The sequence below is a fragment of the Scleropages formosus genome, chromosome 11, assembly GCF_900964775.1.
Source record: "Scleropages formosus chromosome 11, fSclFor1.1, whole genome shotgun sequence".
In the NCBI taxonomy this organism is placed as follows: Eukaryota; Metazoa; Chordata; class Actinopteri; order Osteoglossiformes; family Osteoglossidae; genus Scleropages; species Scleropages formosus.
In genome coordinates, this window is record NC_041816.1 from 12641570 (window position 1) to 12657717 (window position 16148).

Genomic DNA, 16148 nt, shown 5'->3' on the forward strand with positions numbered 1-16148 from the left:
ATCACATCCGCTAAAAAAAGTCAGAATTGCATTTCCCTCCCAAAGTGCAAAGCAACATGTATTTATAGGCCTCTCGTAAAAATGATTGCTTTCACAATGGCCATTGGAGAGACATTCCTGCATCATTCTGCACTGCTGTTTCTTGATTTTTACCTGTAGCCCCTTAATACAGCTCAGTTAACCTTCCAGCTTCCATGAGCTGCAGATTACATTACTGCAGAGACAGTGTCATTTCACTTCTACTTTTTAAACTAAGGTCTGGGGCTTCTCAGTATCTCCACCAGTGAATGTACTGTATATGTACTCTGCTTTTTTTTATAAGGGCATTGGGCTCTTTTCTTGCTCCAGGTCAACCACGCTGCACATCTCTTTGCATGGAACAGGCAAGTTTAGATGTTCCATTACCTGCCCGTCTTAAGGTTACCCAGGCTGAAGTGGATACAGTTGAGACAGTGGTCTGCTGCTGGTCCGTCACAGCTGCGATCCCTGCACTCAGTGTGGCATGGACCTGAGGGTCATCCGTAGAGGCACCATCACTCACAAGCATACAGAGGCACGCTGGAGGGAGGCCATCTGTAAAATGGCATTCCCTACCACTGTACTCCTCTTCTTCCTCCCCCTCCTCTTCGTCCTCCTCCGGAAGCAAGACGAGGGCTTTCCTTTCCAGACTTGGACCTGGACTGGGGATCTCCAGCATCCTGGAGCGTGAATGCTGGGAGCTGTGGGAGTGGTACGGGTGCTCTGAGGTGCCGTGAAAAATGAGGCTCCACTCTTTCAGTTTCCCTGCAATGGAAGTTAATATAAGGTAATGTAATATAATATAACGAGTTAATATAAGAAAATGTGTGTCCTTCTCCCCATTAGTTGGTAAGCAGGGAGACAATGAGGTCATCAACGAGACGGTTACGCATATCTGGCCAATTCAATAATGTCGTTTGACACTTTTCCAAAATCTCCTCTGTCTAATGGGAAAAAACATCATACAGTATAAATGCATAAATAAGTCCTTACCAAGAACCTCAGGGTTACGCATCTGTGAGGGTGAGTCCAGCACCTCCAGGGTCCACTGCCCCTCTACCTTCTCTCCCCAACAGTGTACAGTCATGAACTCCCAGTTCCTGAAGCCCTCGTTGGAGTTGTCAAACAATCTGCAATCATTGGATACCATGAGACAAACTGCTTATGCATCAAAATTACAGCTCCTATTGTGAGAGTTTGGTTAGATTTTATAGGGAACTTTTCAGGCCTCCGCTCAGTTGATATACGGATGTTGAAGCAATTATCCAATTCTGCAACGGAACAGAAAGCATGCCTCTTTGTGCTGTTCAGTTTCTCTAAAAATAAATCTCATTTAAGTATCTGAAGGTGTTTTCATGACTTTCTAAATAACTAATTCTGATTTGATGAATCAGTGCAGTGTCATTAAAAAATGGCACTGCAATCCAAAACAGATAAAATAAGTAACATAAAAATGCAAATCCCTTTCATTCCCAAAAGCAATAACAGATTCATACTCACAGAGTGCCTGCAAGGGAACGTGCAATTATTTTGCTTGTTACAGACAACTGAGAACGGCATGGGATGAACTTGAACCCTTTATAGACACCATTGTCACAACTGTGTTCTATCCATCACAGATCTCAGTCTTTAAAGGGGCTGTAAGGTAGAGCACTAATTACACCAGTGAAGCTTCAACACCTGGGCCGCATCACACAGTATATGTTAAAGGGTCTGGTCCTCATAGGCAGGCCGAGCCATGGCCAGCTGTGTTTGCAAACGGCACAGACTTTCTCCTTCACTCTTCCTTAGAAATCTCTCCAGTTCAACAGGAGAGAACAATTCCTTCCAGCCCAGAAGAAAGCATGACGAGCAACATCTCTCCATCACCACTCATGGTTCTCTGCTGAGAAATAGCTCAGCAGGTTTCCATAAACTTCAGAAGTCAGCCAACATGTGCATCCCTATGTGTTTTCACTTTACTGAGCATGAAGCCCTTACGGGCACCTGAGAGAACTTACAGAAGAATTGTATCCAGTTGTGGGTGGTGAATGGACAAACCGACGTGACTCTCGCAAGAATTTGACTGATCTTGCTGACCACAACTTCCCCTCGGGACTAATCCAAAGCTAATATCATCGCTGGCAGTGTGCACTGTTAGCATATCCTAACTGAAACTGATACGTTGTTAGTATATTTCTGTGCGAAGAAGGAAACATTTTTTTAATGCAACACATTCCAGCACAAGCTGTGCACTGCAAACCAAAAGAACTTTCACAGTGAAATCAAAATATTCAAAACTCTTTGCAGGCAAGGTTGGATAACAAAGAAACTGTCTAAATAGAGTCATAATGAAGAGATTTGGAAAGGCTGTCACTCTGATGTCAATGAACAATGACCAAAGTGTTTTTGAATCTGTCAAGATGAATACAATACAGCGAAAAAACAAAGGAAACACAAAAGCCCACTAGTGTTAAAGCTGTTTCTCCGGACTGACAAAGATTGTCAGGTAGACAAGAGCATTTAAAAGACCATGACAGTCAACTTTTCCCCCCATTTTGATCTGGTGTAAAAGAATTAAATTTGCAACTAGAAAAATTCAATGAACTTCAACATCTGTAATGCAAAGCTCTTTCTAGTTGAACACAACAATTGGAGAAAGGCAACCATACATCACCAGGATGACTCTGTAACGATAACAAGCTTAAGTAAATAAGATGGATAATCTTAAGATCTCGTTACCAAGACAGTAACCGGGAAATAGCAATCTTCGGATTCAGGAGCTGGGGGACTGGGAGTCGACGGGGACAAGTGGCATACCTCTTAGCAAGAAGCTGTGATCGTGTTCCTGCTGGGGAGACAAGGTTGATCTGGAGGTCCCCGCGACGCGAATGTGAGATGAGGACCCTCACCACCACATGTTCCAGGTACACCACTTGCTGGCCTGGATGGTCTGCACAGCCCGAAGTGGTGATGGTGGCATTCAGCTGCTGGTCAGCACGGATGTACCTGTGGATCCAGAGGAAGAGGGTGCTCTCAGTGTCCCACAGCCTCCACTGACCATCCATCCATAGGGGTCCCTCACCACGACTGTGTGAGAAACACAAGCCAGGACACTACACCACCAGGTTTTCTAATCACTGTTGGGTTCCAGGAACTACAGCGTCATATACAAAATCAAAAGCAAACGAACACCATTCTCACTTTCCAGCCACAAGGCGAAACCCAGGCTATGACAATCATTTGAGACTGGGAAAAATGATGTGCTGGAACCATTCCTGAGATGCTGTACAGCATCACTGTACTATTTTACTTCACAGTGTCTGTGTCACCTTGTCAAGCTTCACATGGGTTCGAAATTGACCACACAAACTCACATGTACTGTAGCCCCTTTCACTAACACATAATCCCCATAAACTTCGAAAACCACACTGGCTCCTTTCAGAGAGAGAACTGACATCAAGGCCCTTAACTCCATAAACCGCGTACACGGTGCTCTACGCGGTGCCACCCTGTGCCTCCAGTCCGCTAAACCCCAACTCCAACCCGCTAATAATAGAGCCTTCTTTTCGCCCATTTGGAACGCCTTGCTCACTTCTGTCCACAGTGCAAAAGATATGTTGCTTTTATGTAACATGGGAGATTCATCATGGACTTACAAGCACGAACTTTTCAGCTGTGAATTTTAGGCTCCTTTACAAGCTTCCACCCACCCAGGTTCTCCTATGTAACAAACAAAGCTTAGAGCAGATGGAATTTTTGGGCCCTGTCATGACTGCTTGGCTGTTTGGCTGTTTTTTCCAACTTTACTGAGCGATATGAAGTGACTCAGCCAGCAGAAGTTTGTGTAGTAGGATATTAAGGCCTGCAACATGCCTACCAGCAAATCAAACCGGGGATCTTGGAAGGGCGAGTACATCACTCAAGACTCATAACAGTTGAAAGGAGAGTACAAAAAGTACTATATGCCTAAATGGGAACAAGTGTTTGTGGGGGCATTTTCACTACTGCACATGCCTGTCAATCCAACGCGTAAGCAGCCGCCACAGCGGGACGAACACTGAGCAGACAGATCTTAAAATGGCCCTCAGCAGTCCACACTTTTCAAGGAACAGACTCCTGGCAACCCACGGAGCCCACTGGTTCCGCAGTCAGCCATACGTCCCGGGTGCCGCAAGGATAACCTCGGACGGTTTGGTCTTCATTTTTTTACTACGATCCAAAACCGCATAAACAACCATGACCTGACATGCGATTCCTTTGAGAGAACAGGCTGCATCTTGGCACACAGTAAATACACAAACACACACAAATCATTACATTTACATTTATCCTTTTCTCCAAAGCAACATGCAGTTTAGAGAAAACAAAAGTGCATATCCCACAACAGACAGAGGGCTTAGATACACACATCATTAAAGCACAGCTTGTTTGTTTAATGCAGCTTTTTTTCATACCACACACATTCTGGTAGCTACCTATATAAGTGACATATGAATAGGAAAATGCGTAGATAAAAAAATAACAGGTGGCGAAGGATTAACTTAGGTGTCAGGAACTCAGGAGGGAAATGGGCCCTGATGAGAGGAGGTTTGAGACCCTTTTTGAATGCTGGAAGGGATTCAGAAGGTCTGAGAGAGGAGGGGTTCATGCCGTGTCAAGACCAAGATTAAGAACCAACACATAGATTTTGTGCCTCTGTGAGGCAGTAAAGCAAGTGGCTAGAAGTGGAGGGGCACAGCTTTCTTGCTGGGGGGCAGGAAGTGATTAGGTCCAGTAACACAGTGCAGATCCTTTGACCATCTTATGGACTATAATCAGAATCCTGAACTTGTCACAGGCAGCTACAGGAAGCCAGTGGAGAGAGATGAAGGACAGATGAGGGAGGGAGATACATGAGAACACTTTGGAAGGTCGAACAGGAGAGGTTTGATGGTGGAGAACGGAAGACCAGACAGCAGGGTGCTACAGTAGTCCAGGAGTACAGGAGTCCATATGACCATAGCCTTGACCAGGAGCTGCGTAAAGTGTAGTTTACGGTCCTGGTGGATTTAAAAAAAATTATTAACCGCATTAATTGTGAGCGTCTGATCATGTTTTAGATGATTTTTGTGCAGAAATAGAGAAAATTCTAAAGGATTCACAAACTTTCAAGCACCTCTGTAACTTGAAACTCTTATGAAATTATTGAAATCCATCAAAATTCTGGCTCAACATCAAAACAGTGCAAAGGGGAATCATTCTTTCTAGTCTACCTGCTGTATTCATGAAGTAATCATATAGTTGTTTATATTATTAATTACTTATGTTAATTGCTATAAAAACAGAGCCACGGTGGCACACATAATGAAATGACATGAGTCGTGAAACAAATGGACCTAAACAGACAATCGAAATTGCATCTCAGCATTAATTTAGAAGGCACATGACAGGTTATTATCACATCCTTAGCTCATCATCATTGCAATTTAAAAGACTCTATCAGGTTACCATAGAACCAATTGATTTAGAGCGCTGAAAACATTTTATAATGGGTTCAAAAAATTTATGACACACTAAATTGAATTGTAATACAGGCAAATGGTTCTGTGAAATAAATTATTTCATTAGCAACACTATACAAACGCTATCTTGGATGTTAGCTTTCAATTTTTCACTGTTGTCAAGGGAAACCACCAGCTTTATAACAAAACAATGCTGTACGCAGGGGGAAAAGTGAAGCAAAAAGCAAATGAAGGCGATCGCTTCCCATTCCGTCCAATCACTGGAACAATAACGAGGATGCCACAGCCCACGGTGCATATGCCAGATCTGCCAAAATGTTGCAGAAATGTAGCACTGTGGGCTTCTTTCCAACAGTATATCCCTTTTTCGAGGCAGACACTGTACACCGCTCTCGTATTCTGGGCAATTTCAGTCAACTTTCCAGCCCTGGAGACTGAAATAAATAAATGAATAAATAAATAGGCTTTCACCGGTGTGGTTCCCTGACACAGAACTATTTGTCTCTGAAGTCTGCAGTGCAAGCACCTTTAGAGATCTCAGAACTCCAGAAACAAATCACTGCCACTGTGAGGAAACTCTCCACCCAGCTTCATTTCTGCATTTCCCTCTGAAACGGTCCGCTCTCGGCAGGAGGAGGCCAACAGGAGATTAACTGGCCTTCCCCCGTCACTGAGCTGGCGGTCTGTGGCCATGTCTTACCTGCCAGGTGTCACCTGTCATGCTTTGCCTGTCAACATCCAAAGCAAAACTGGAATATGAAACCACCTCACGTATTTCTATTACTCATTGCTGCAGGGGGTGAAGAGGCGATTATACATTTTGTAAACTACAGCACTGACGGCTTCTAATGGTTACACTTTGGCATCTGCTGCCCTGGTGACCACACTTAAGTCAGACCTTTATTGATAACAGCAGGACATTGAAATTAGTTGCTTGAAAAAAACAAATAAATAAATGAACATTTTCTGACAGTTAAGTCTTTCTGACAGCATGAAAAAGCCAAACCGATTCAAAACTTCGTCATGACATTAACCATGACATACTATAGTTCATAGCCCCCGTGAACAGATTTTCCCTTTCAAAACAATGTTCTGCTTTCAGTTTATGACTCTGGGTGAAGGCAATGGAAAGTTTACACATTTCTTATTTATTCAAAGTTTTTTTTTTCCCCAGCTGGGCTTCAGTTAAGAAGTTCACAAACTGTTATCCAAGCACTAAGACACGTAAGTATGAAGAAAAGTGTAAATGTATAGAATATACTGAGAACACATAAAGTTATCTCTTTGAATATAAATTCAATACATCCCTGTAAATAAATCAAGTTCTTTTGGGTGCAATCCTAAACCTGACTGGAGTAATTAAGACAACGTGTGATGCTACTTCTTGCATGCACAGGAATTCTGAACACAATGAACAAACAAACGGGCTGCACAAGAGCCTGAGTACATTGCCACCCTTTCAAGCAATCTCTCACACAGTAAACGGGTGTTCTGCCAAACAATTTTCTTCTGAAACACATTTATCTCAAGAGACTTAGCTGGTAGCTTATATTTCAAAATGTTCTATGAATCTGTTTGCCAACACACCATGACTATTGTGCAATTCTCTCTCTGCCAAAGCTGTGCTGTGAAAGGTATGTGCTTATAATACTCTGACATGCTCCACGGACCTGTGATGGTTTTCTAATGGCATTAAATGGGACCAATTATACATCATCCTTATCATCAGGTACATTTTTCAAGTATTACTTACAGAACGAATATGAGGGAATAAAGAACGCTGTTTTAAACATAGAAATTTCCCCGCAGCCACAAGTTGAATGGAATCAATTACAACGGTGATTGATTACAGCAATACAGAATATTTAATTTAGATCTCTTGGAGGAAGGAATGGTTGAGAGTATGAACAAGAGTTTAATCTGTACCATATTTTATTTTAAATACCGAACCCCAGAGAAAGATGAAAACTATGCATGTTTTTGATTTTGAAAAAGGTATACAAAAACAGTAAAGCGAGAGAAAGGCAAGCTAGTGGTATACTCAAATCTGTTCAACTGTCCTTTGGAGATATATTCTCCTTACCTGGTCCTGTAGGTGGAAGTCTCAGTGCAGATGTGCTGTGGGGGGACATTCCTCCACTTCTTGGCCTCTACTACCATAGCTTCGGCGTCTACCAGTCCGAAGCCATACAGGTGACTAACTAGGAGAAACAGACCGTGGATGAGCATGACCTCACGCAGCATTGCCATAGACGACTTCAGTGTGCTACCAATAATTATAAGAACATGTTAGATGTTTCCTGTGCATGTCATGTTCTTATATTATTTCATACACCAAATACACACACATTGACTGAAACCACTTGTCCCGAGCAGGGTCGCGGCGAGCCTGAGGCTAACCCGGCAACACAGGGCGCAAAGCTGGAGGGGGTGGGGACACACCCAGGGCGGGACGTCAGTCCACCACAAGGTGGCCCAAGCAGGACTCGAACCCCAGATCCACCGGAGAGCAGGACCCAGCCAAGTCCGTTGCACCACTGCACCCCCACGCACCAAATACTAAAGAACAATTCATGCAGTGTAAATAAGTGCTGTTTCAGAGTAAGTACTCATCATATTACATTCCTTGTAATATTTGTAATGATGGGGGTGCGGTGGCGCAGTGGGTTGGACCACAGTCCTCCTCTCCGGTGGGTCTGGGGTTCGAGTCCCGCTTGGGGTGCCTTGCGACGGACTGGCGTCCCGTCCTGGGTGTGTCCCCTCCCCCTCCGGCCTTGCGCCCTGTGTTACCGGGTTGGCTCCGGTTCCCCGTGACCCCGTATGGGACAAGCGGTTCTGAAAATGTGTGTGTGTGTGTGTGTGTATTTGTGATGATCCATGGCTATATAACAATAGGTGCAAGCTTGCAAAAAAAAAAAAAACTACCACCGTAGAAAATACTACCTTCCAAAAATTACATTGATTACAGAAACTGGAAAAAAAAACTGTTGATGTAGGAGGAATTTAAAATCCTGGAAATTACACTTGAAAGCAGATACTGAATTCAGAAAAGACTGGCAAGTGAGAATAAGGCCAACACGCTGCTGACCTCTGTGTCCTGCAGCATTTGTTTTCCAGTCGCTGGCTTTCAGGTGAGCTGGTCGGGATGTCTTCACCAGAAGGTGCTGGACATCTCTCCAGGTTATCAACGGACTGTAAGAGATCACATGCAAACCATGTTAAGCATCACAGATCTCCGTTCACAAGAAACACAGAATAAGTTCTACTGTATCTGCAGTAAACAAGAAAAATGCTTTCAGATTCACCATTTCTCTCTCTGGCAAGAAGGCCACTGTACACACACACACTTTCTGAACCGCTTGTCCCATACAAGGTCGCGGGGAACCAGAGCCTGACCCGGCAACTCAGGGCGCTAGGCCGGAGGGGGAGGGGACACACCCAGGACGGGACGCCAGTCCACCGCAAGGCACCCCAAGCGGGACCTGGTCCAACCCACTGCGCCACTGCACCCCCTTCACCACTGTACACATTTATATTTATTTATTTAGCTGACACTTTTTTCCAAAGCAACATACAATGTTAAGGTACTTATAACTATTCACCCATTTACACAGCTGGGTCATTTTACTGGAGTAATTTTAGGGTACATACCTTCCTCTAAGGTACTACATCCAGAGGCGGGAATGGAACCTGACCGTTGGATCCAAAGGCAATAACGCTTACCGCTGTGCTACCAGCTGCCCGAACTTGCTGTATAAATTACGAAACCCTGACAGTCACAAACAACGTCTAACACTAACCCTATGGTCAACAGAAAATAATATATACAGGTGGTCCCCAATTTAAGATGGTTCAGTTTATGATCTTTTCGACTTTACAATGGTGAGCTAGCGATCAACATTTAGTAGAAACCGTACTTCGAATTTAGATTTTTTCCCAGGCAAGCGATATATGGTACGATACTCTTTCGCGATGCTGGGCAGCGGTAGCGATCCATATCTCCTAATCTGTCACACGGTCGCTAAACAGATACCCCCCTGTATCTACCTTGTGTTTTGTGCATCCATAATGTCACAGAAACGCCCATCTGTGTCTCCTGCTACTAGTAGGAATAATAAGAGGAGGGCACTTACTCTTGAGGAGAAACTCAAGATAATTCCCCAGCATGAAGGCAGCAAGCCTGTAATGGCCATCGGAGGTATGCTAGGCTATGATGTTTCGTAGGTTAAGTGTATTAAATGCATTTTCAATATTTTCAACTTATGATGGGTTTCGTGGAGCGTAACCCCATTGTAAATCGGGGACCACCTGTAATGTAAAGTTTCAGATAAATACATTTTGGAACTCTAGGAGTTACTATAATCATAACCCAGAACTAGATCTAACCCTATTCCAGCCAGCTGCAAACTCAGCTGTAACGAGAACCGACACCAATAATTTCTTTGACCCTAACTTGGACCCGTTTCCTGAACCAAATCATATCTCTTGCACAAATATTGAGATAAATCCCTGGTGAAACCCCAACAGTGACCACAACAATACGGGGCCAACTTAACAATTTCAGAATTCCAGCATTTACCATAATAACTGTGTCCTTTGATAGAGCCCTGTTCTACACTTTGGCTAACTCAATTGCAAAGAAGCCCGACCCTGGTAATTTTTCTGATCTTAACTTCAACTTTTCAGCAGCTTCACAGTTACCCTAACCCAGCTCAAATTGTAACCCTATTCCAATGAGAAGAAAACTGAACTGTAAAGAGGTCTAACACCAGCAATTTCTTTGAGCTTTGCTTGAATCCATTTCCTCAATCAAATCATACCTCTTGCATAAACATTGAGATAAATCCCTTTTGGAACTCTGAAAGTGAACATAACAATAATCTCAAGTCTACCTGTGACCCTGTACTAGTTCAAGTGTAGCACCACAGTCCTGAGGTCAGACCTGAGAAATTTCTCTGAAACACAAACTGACATGACACTAACCCTAACTCTAGTATAAATTTTTAATGAAAGCCATATTGGAACCCTAAGAGTGATCCTAACCCTAATCCTAACCACAACTCTAGTTACAGCCCTAGCTCAGCTCCACTTTAAAGAGGTCTGATCTCAGTTTCTCTCAACATAACCCTTTGCTTCACCGTAATTCTACATCTTCTATACGTTTTGAGAAAACATTCTTTCAGAACATTTGCTATAATAATAGCCTTATTTTTTCAAGAGTCTTTTTGTATACTGTACCCAAACCAGTTGCAAAGAGGCCTGACCCCAATAATCTTTCAGAGGCTAACTCTGAACCTTTAGGTTCGCTTAAGTCATGTCTATAGTAAAACTTTTGAGTCTCGGAAGCTTGACAATTGCCCTAATCCTATTCCATCAAGATGAAAACACCTGTAAAAAAGCTTGACACCAATAATTTTCACAGTCTAGTGCTCATACCTGCTTTAACAAAAACTTTATATAAAATATATGATTTCAGTTAAATTCATTTTTGGGACCCTAAGAGTTACTGTAACCCTAACCCAGCAGGGCGTTAGCTCTGACACTGTTCCAGGCAGTTGAAATGTGACACCAATAATTTGGTTGAGCCTAGCTTGGACCCTTGCCCTCAACCAAATCATATTGCTTGCATAAATATTGAGAGAAATCCCTTTTGGAAACCTGACAGGAACGGTAACAATGATCTTAATTCTAGCTGTAACCCTTTACTAGCTCAAGCACAGCTCCACGGTCCTGAAGCCTGAGCCAAGAAACTTCTCTGCACCTAAAACTATCCTTATCCTAACCCTTATCATAACCCTAGCTGCAGTCCTAGCCCTGCTCTTGTATGATCTCTGAGCTAACAATAAATCGCACTTACTGACTGTTTCCATGGTACTGCATGGGTACACTTATATGAATTCAAACATCTGCAGAAACCACACAACAAAAAAAATCCTAACCAGGTTGCCAGGCACAAAAATACAACCCCGAACAAGGAAAAATATCTGCACACTGTTTGAAGCACCCATTGTGTGTTTAATAAGAAAATGCTGGCATGATTCTGCTTTCACCATAGGGCTCCAAAGAGTCCAGATAATGAAAGCAGGCAGCTAAAAGAAGCGTTCCAGCTGCTTATGGAAGAAGAAGCCCTAATCCTCTTATCAGTCTTGTCAAGGAAGGCACTTAAAGAAGAAAAAAAGAAAAGAAATTGACTGACTGTTGATTTGAAGTGCAGCATAGTGGGTTAAACACATTTGATGACTAATGAAATAGCACTTTGAATGAGAGGATCGATTTAGACGTATACTATAACTTTGATAAGACAGCAAAATGTACACACTAAAATTTGATTCAAAACTGTCCTAATTTTTTGTTATATGATTAAGGGGAAATCATTGTTCCCAAAGAACTTACATACATACATACATTTAGTCCACATTTTACAAAATTTGTCATACAGACAATTTTATACCAGCTATTAAGTGTGTGGTATGGTGTTTTGTATACTTAGATAATTTAGTTGATATTTGCATTGTTATTAAATTGTTTCTGTTTAAGGGGGTGCGGTGGTGCAGTGGGTTGGCCCACAGTCCTGCTTTCCGGTGGGTCTGGGGTTCGAGTCCTGCTTGGGGTGCCTTGCGGTGGACTGGCGTCCCGTCCTGGGTGTGTCCCCTTCCCCCTCCGGCCTTACGCCCTGTGTTGCCGGGTAGGCTCCGGTTCCCTGCGACCCCGTATGGGACAAGTGGGTCTGAAAATGTGTGTGTGTTTCTGTTTATAAATAGTTTGGATTAAATTTCATGCCCTAAGTATGTTTCATTTTTTACAATGACCTATGAGTGTCTGTGTGTTCTTTGTCCACAAATAGCTTTGTGCAGAGTACAAGGGTATTACCCCAATTTTATTTTCCTTTGACACCACTAATCATCATTAAATTAATCTGCTTTCTCAACTGGGCCTGGAACCAAGGTTTGTCAGATCACTTATCCACAACCTTAAGTGCACCTGGAAAAGGATCTCAACATCTTTACAGAAAAAAACACTGCTGTACGCAACCAAAAACATATACATACATATACATAGTCTGAAACTGCTTGTGCCATGCAGGGTTGCGGCGAGCCAGAGCCTAACCTAGCAACACACAGGGAGTAAGGCTGGAGGGGGAGGGGACACACCCAGGACGGGACGCCAGTCCATCACAAGGCACCCCAAGCGGGACTTGAACCCCAGACCTACCAGAGAGCAGGACCCTGTCAAACCCGCTGCACCACCGTGCCCCCCACCAAAAACCTAAATGCATTCACTTATATAAAACTGTATACTATGTAAGGAAAAATGTAGTTTGACATAAAGAGTAAATCCTTCTGCACATTTAAAATCTTCACACTCTTGCCAGCTTCTCCTGAACCCTGTTATAGCACAGTGGGGATAAACACTAAATTCAAATAGTTTGAGTCTTAAGACTGAGGCCAGTACACAAGAAAAGCATGATATGGCAAAGCAGTGTAGGAGGGCAGTACTATGTTTATAAAAGTTTCTCCCGCTGTACAAGATGCACTTGTATAATAAAAATAAAACATGGTTTACATTTATTTACTTAGCAGATGATTTTCTCCAAAGTGACTTCCAATGAACTCTGTGTAGTGTTATCAGCCCACATACCTTATTCACCAAGGTAACTTACACTGGTAGATACACTACTTACACTGGGTCACTCATCCATACATCAGTGAAACACACTCTCTCTGTCACTCACACACTGTGGGTGAACCCGAACAGCATGTCTTTGGGCTGTGGGAGGAAACCAGAGCACACGGAGGAAACCCACACAGACACGGGGGAGAACATGCACACTCCACACAGACTGAGTGGGGATCAAACCCACACCCTCTCGCACCACCTAGGTGCTGTGAGACAGCAGCGGTACTCGCTGTGCCACCCATTGTTTGTTATGAGCAAAAAAATTAAGCAAAGTCATCCAGATCATCATTACCGTAAATATTAAAATAACCATTATGGTATTTAGGTGAGGGCTACTCACTTGGCCTCTAGTGCCAGAGCAATGACTCCAGCTACCATTGGAGCAGAGACGGAGGTGCCAGTGTGACCATCGGTGCAGCGCTGCCGAAGGTCAGTGGTCACCTGCGGGGAGGAGATGGACATAAGTGCTGCCCCTGGCAGTCGTACACAGCCACATTGATGGGGCTCTCATCCCACTGCACTTAAGTAACAAACAGAGCCAGCAAACCAGAACCACCACCACCACCCCCCGAGATGTACTCTTGACCACTGTACTGAAGACTTGCACTATAGCGTTCCTGCAGCGTTCAGTAAATATTTTCTTTTTGCACCCTCCCCGATGAAAGTGGGACACCCACGAAGCTGGACCAGACCATAGGCTGCGAATGTCAAACAACAACCTGTGAAGAATTACGCGGGGCACTTAAATGAGGTGCAGATGGGCCTCGACACCAAAACGTCAGACCTGCCCTAATTTCTAGATCCAACCAGCAACGTGGGAGAGAGGGCTGTGGCTCGACAGCAAACAGAGTGCGCGGGGTCTCTCCGTGATCTCCGGGCAATTCCAGCGGCACCCACACTCTGGAATGCCGCGTCTGGGCAGGAACCTAAACACGCAGGTCACGCTCTTCCATACAGCTCTCTGGCAGCAGGCAAACAACATGCCACGGAGAGCCACTAACTGCTCGCACCCAGACGCGGTATCGTGGCGGGGAGACCAGACCGGGATGCATGCTTAAACAGATCCGCCACTATCAAAAGCTGCTGAACCAGTTCCTTTTTCTCAGGAATTAGCCAACCCTAATATTTATAACGATGTTTCAGTGATTTTAGTATTTCATGTAAACTTTCGCAATAAATACAGAAGCACATGCAAACAAATCTAAATATCTTTTACGCTTTGCTAAATTACAGCTGACAGGACATACTTGTTGACGGAAAAGGACTGGTTTAGAACAGGAATGTCACTGCCAAGTATCATCCAACACACAATGCTTACATGTGTGCAAGTACGTCTGAGCGCGTTCGTGTGTGTGCACCACATGACCTTTAAGCTCCCAACGGGAAGGGCAAAGACTCAACTATCTTTCTGTCGTAGAACTCCCCGCTGCTATAGGAGGTGGCCAGGGTTGAGGAGCACACTTCCAGGTACCAGGGCTTGGCGCCACTCTCTGTGGTGCTGCTGACGGAGATGGTGTAGATGCTGTTGGTGTAGCCATCGCAGGAGCAATGATCTCCCTGCCGGCCTCCGTTGCCAGAGGCCCACACAAAGATCGAGCCCAAGCCTTTGCGACCCTGTATTTTGAGGACAAGGAGCCACCAGTGACAGCACATTAGCAGCCAGGCAGAAAGGCGGGATCTACAGATGGACCCCTGCGAGCCGCAATTGTTTCTGACTGGTGACCTCTGCGTCCGCTGAAGCGGGACTGATAACCGTGGCCATTGTGAGGGTTTCATTGCTTTAATCACTGTGAAGCAGAGTAACCTACTTTTTCGTATTGTTGAGTCCCAGCATCCGGAAATTTACTACAGTTAATGGCCCCCTCATTTTTTTGCCACGTTCGTGTTTCCCAGCCTCCCACCGACAGTATGTTCTTATGAGTTATTGCTGTAGCGTGGCTTGGAAAAACAGAGGTCACAAACTAAATCAATAAATATGCAGTCACACAAACAAAATGAAGAAATCTACTTTTAAAGCCACGGACGAAAACAAGGTCACAGTGGGGTTACTAGACCTTTTTGATGCCCATCTCAAAAGCCTGCTTGGCGAGCGGGCCTGGTCCATCCACAGTTTTCCCGTCGTCTTCTGGTCCCCAGCTGGCGCTATATATATCGATGTAGTCTGGGCGGATGCCGAGAGATTTTGCTTCCACCACATCCGTTACATCTCCATCCAGCATGCGAATGCCTGAAAGTGTGAAAACATCAAGCGAATGCCTTAACTGCACAGCGACTGCTGAGACTTCAAAATGGTAAAAACTGGAAAACACTGCGGCAGAGCTTAAAACAGAAGGCAAAACTGCAGCTATTGCTTTATCATCTTACGCGCACCTCTGTCCGGAAAAACAAAAAGCTTCCCGTTTTACAGCTCTACCCTGTGGAATACTCCGAGCGTGTTCTCTTATGGCTCCCTCCGCACCCCTCCCCCTTAGGAAAGAAGAAGTTCCAAGTGCCAACCTAATTAGAAATCACTGCTCACAAAGACTGTTTGTGTGTTTTGCAGAACAATTTGTGTCGAGTACAGACTCCGTTCAATTACATTTGATAAGTTATTCTGGACCGCACAGGTTCTGACCCTTTCCCATTCTATTTCTGGATACTTGCTTGGTTTATCTCTCCATGCAGGACAAGCCAGTCTGCTAATAGGAGATGGGCAGACAAAAAAACAACTACGAAATGTCCACAGATCCAACAGGGATGATTTCACACAAGCAAAGTGTCAGCAGCTGCTGGACCGCGTTTCACAGATAACATTTTGGTCCGCTAGATTTTCACAGGTCAAATGTAACCGTGCGGAGAGACAACAGGGATCAATACGTATTTAACAAGCCACTATTCTTTAGTCATTGACTTTTCGGGGTTTCAACATAGAGCCACGCAAACAGATCTCATGTGATCATCACCAAAGAGATCAATCAAATAATGTCAGT

General features: G+C 44.1%; 1 protein-coding gene across 1 annotated transcript in view; it reads right to left on the reverse strand.

Moving 5' to 3' along the window:
- Nucleotides 1-16148, reverse strand: part of pcsk6 (proprotein convertase subtilisin/kexin type 6) — a 37580-nt gene that overhangs the window by 9851 nt on the left and 11581 nt on the right. Inside the window, exons 7-15 of the mRNA XM_018764015.2 lie at nt 15234-15406; nt 14581-14793; nt 13520-13620; nt 8591-8694; nt 7586-7703; nt 2818-3006; nt 1012-1148; nt 595-783; nt 406-508 (exon numbers count right to left, since the gene is read on the reverse strand). Of these exons, the coding sequence (XP_018619531.1) occupies nt 406-508; nt 595-783; nt 1012-1148; nt 2818-3006; nt 7586-7703; nt 8591-8694; nt 13520-13620; nt 14581-14793; nt 15234-15406 (1327 nt within the window). The remainder of the gene's footprint in view (nt 1-405; nt 509-594; nt 784-1011; nt 1149-2817; nt 3007-7585; nt 7704-8590; nt 8695-13519; nt 13621-14580; nt 14794-15233; nt 15407-16148) is intronic.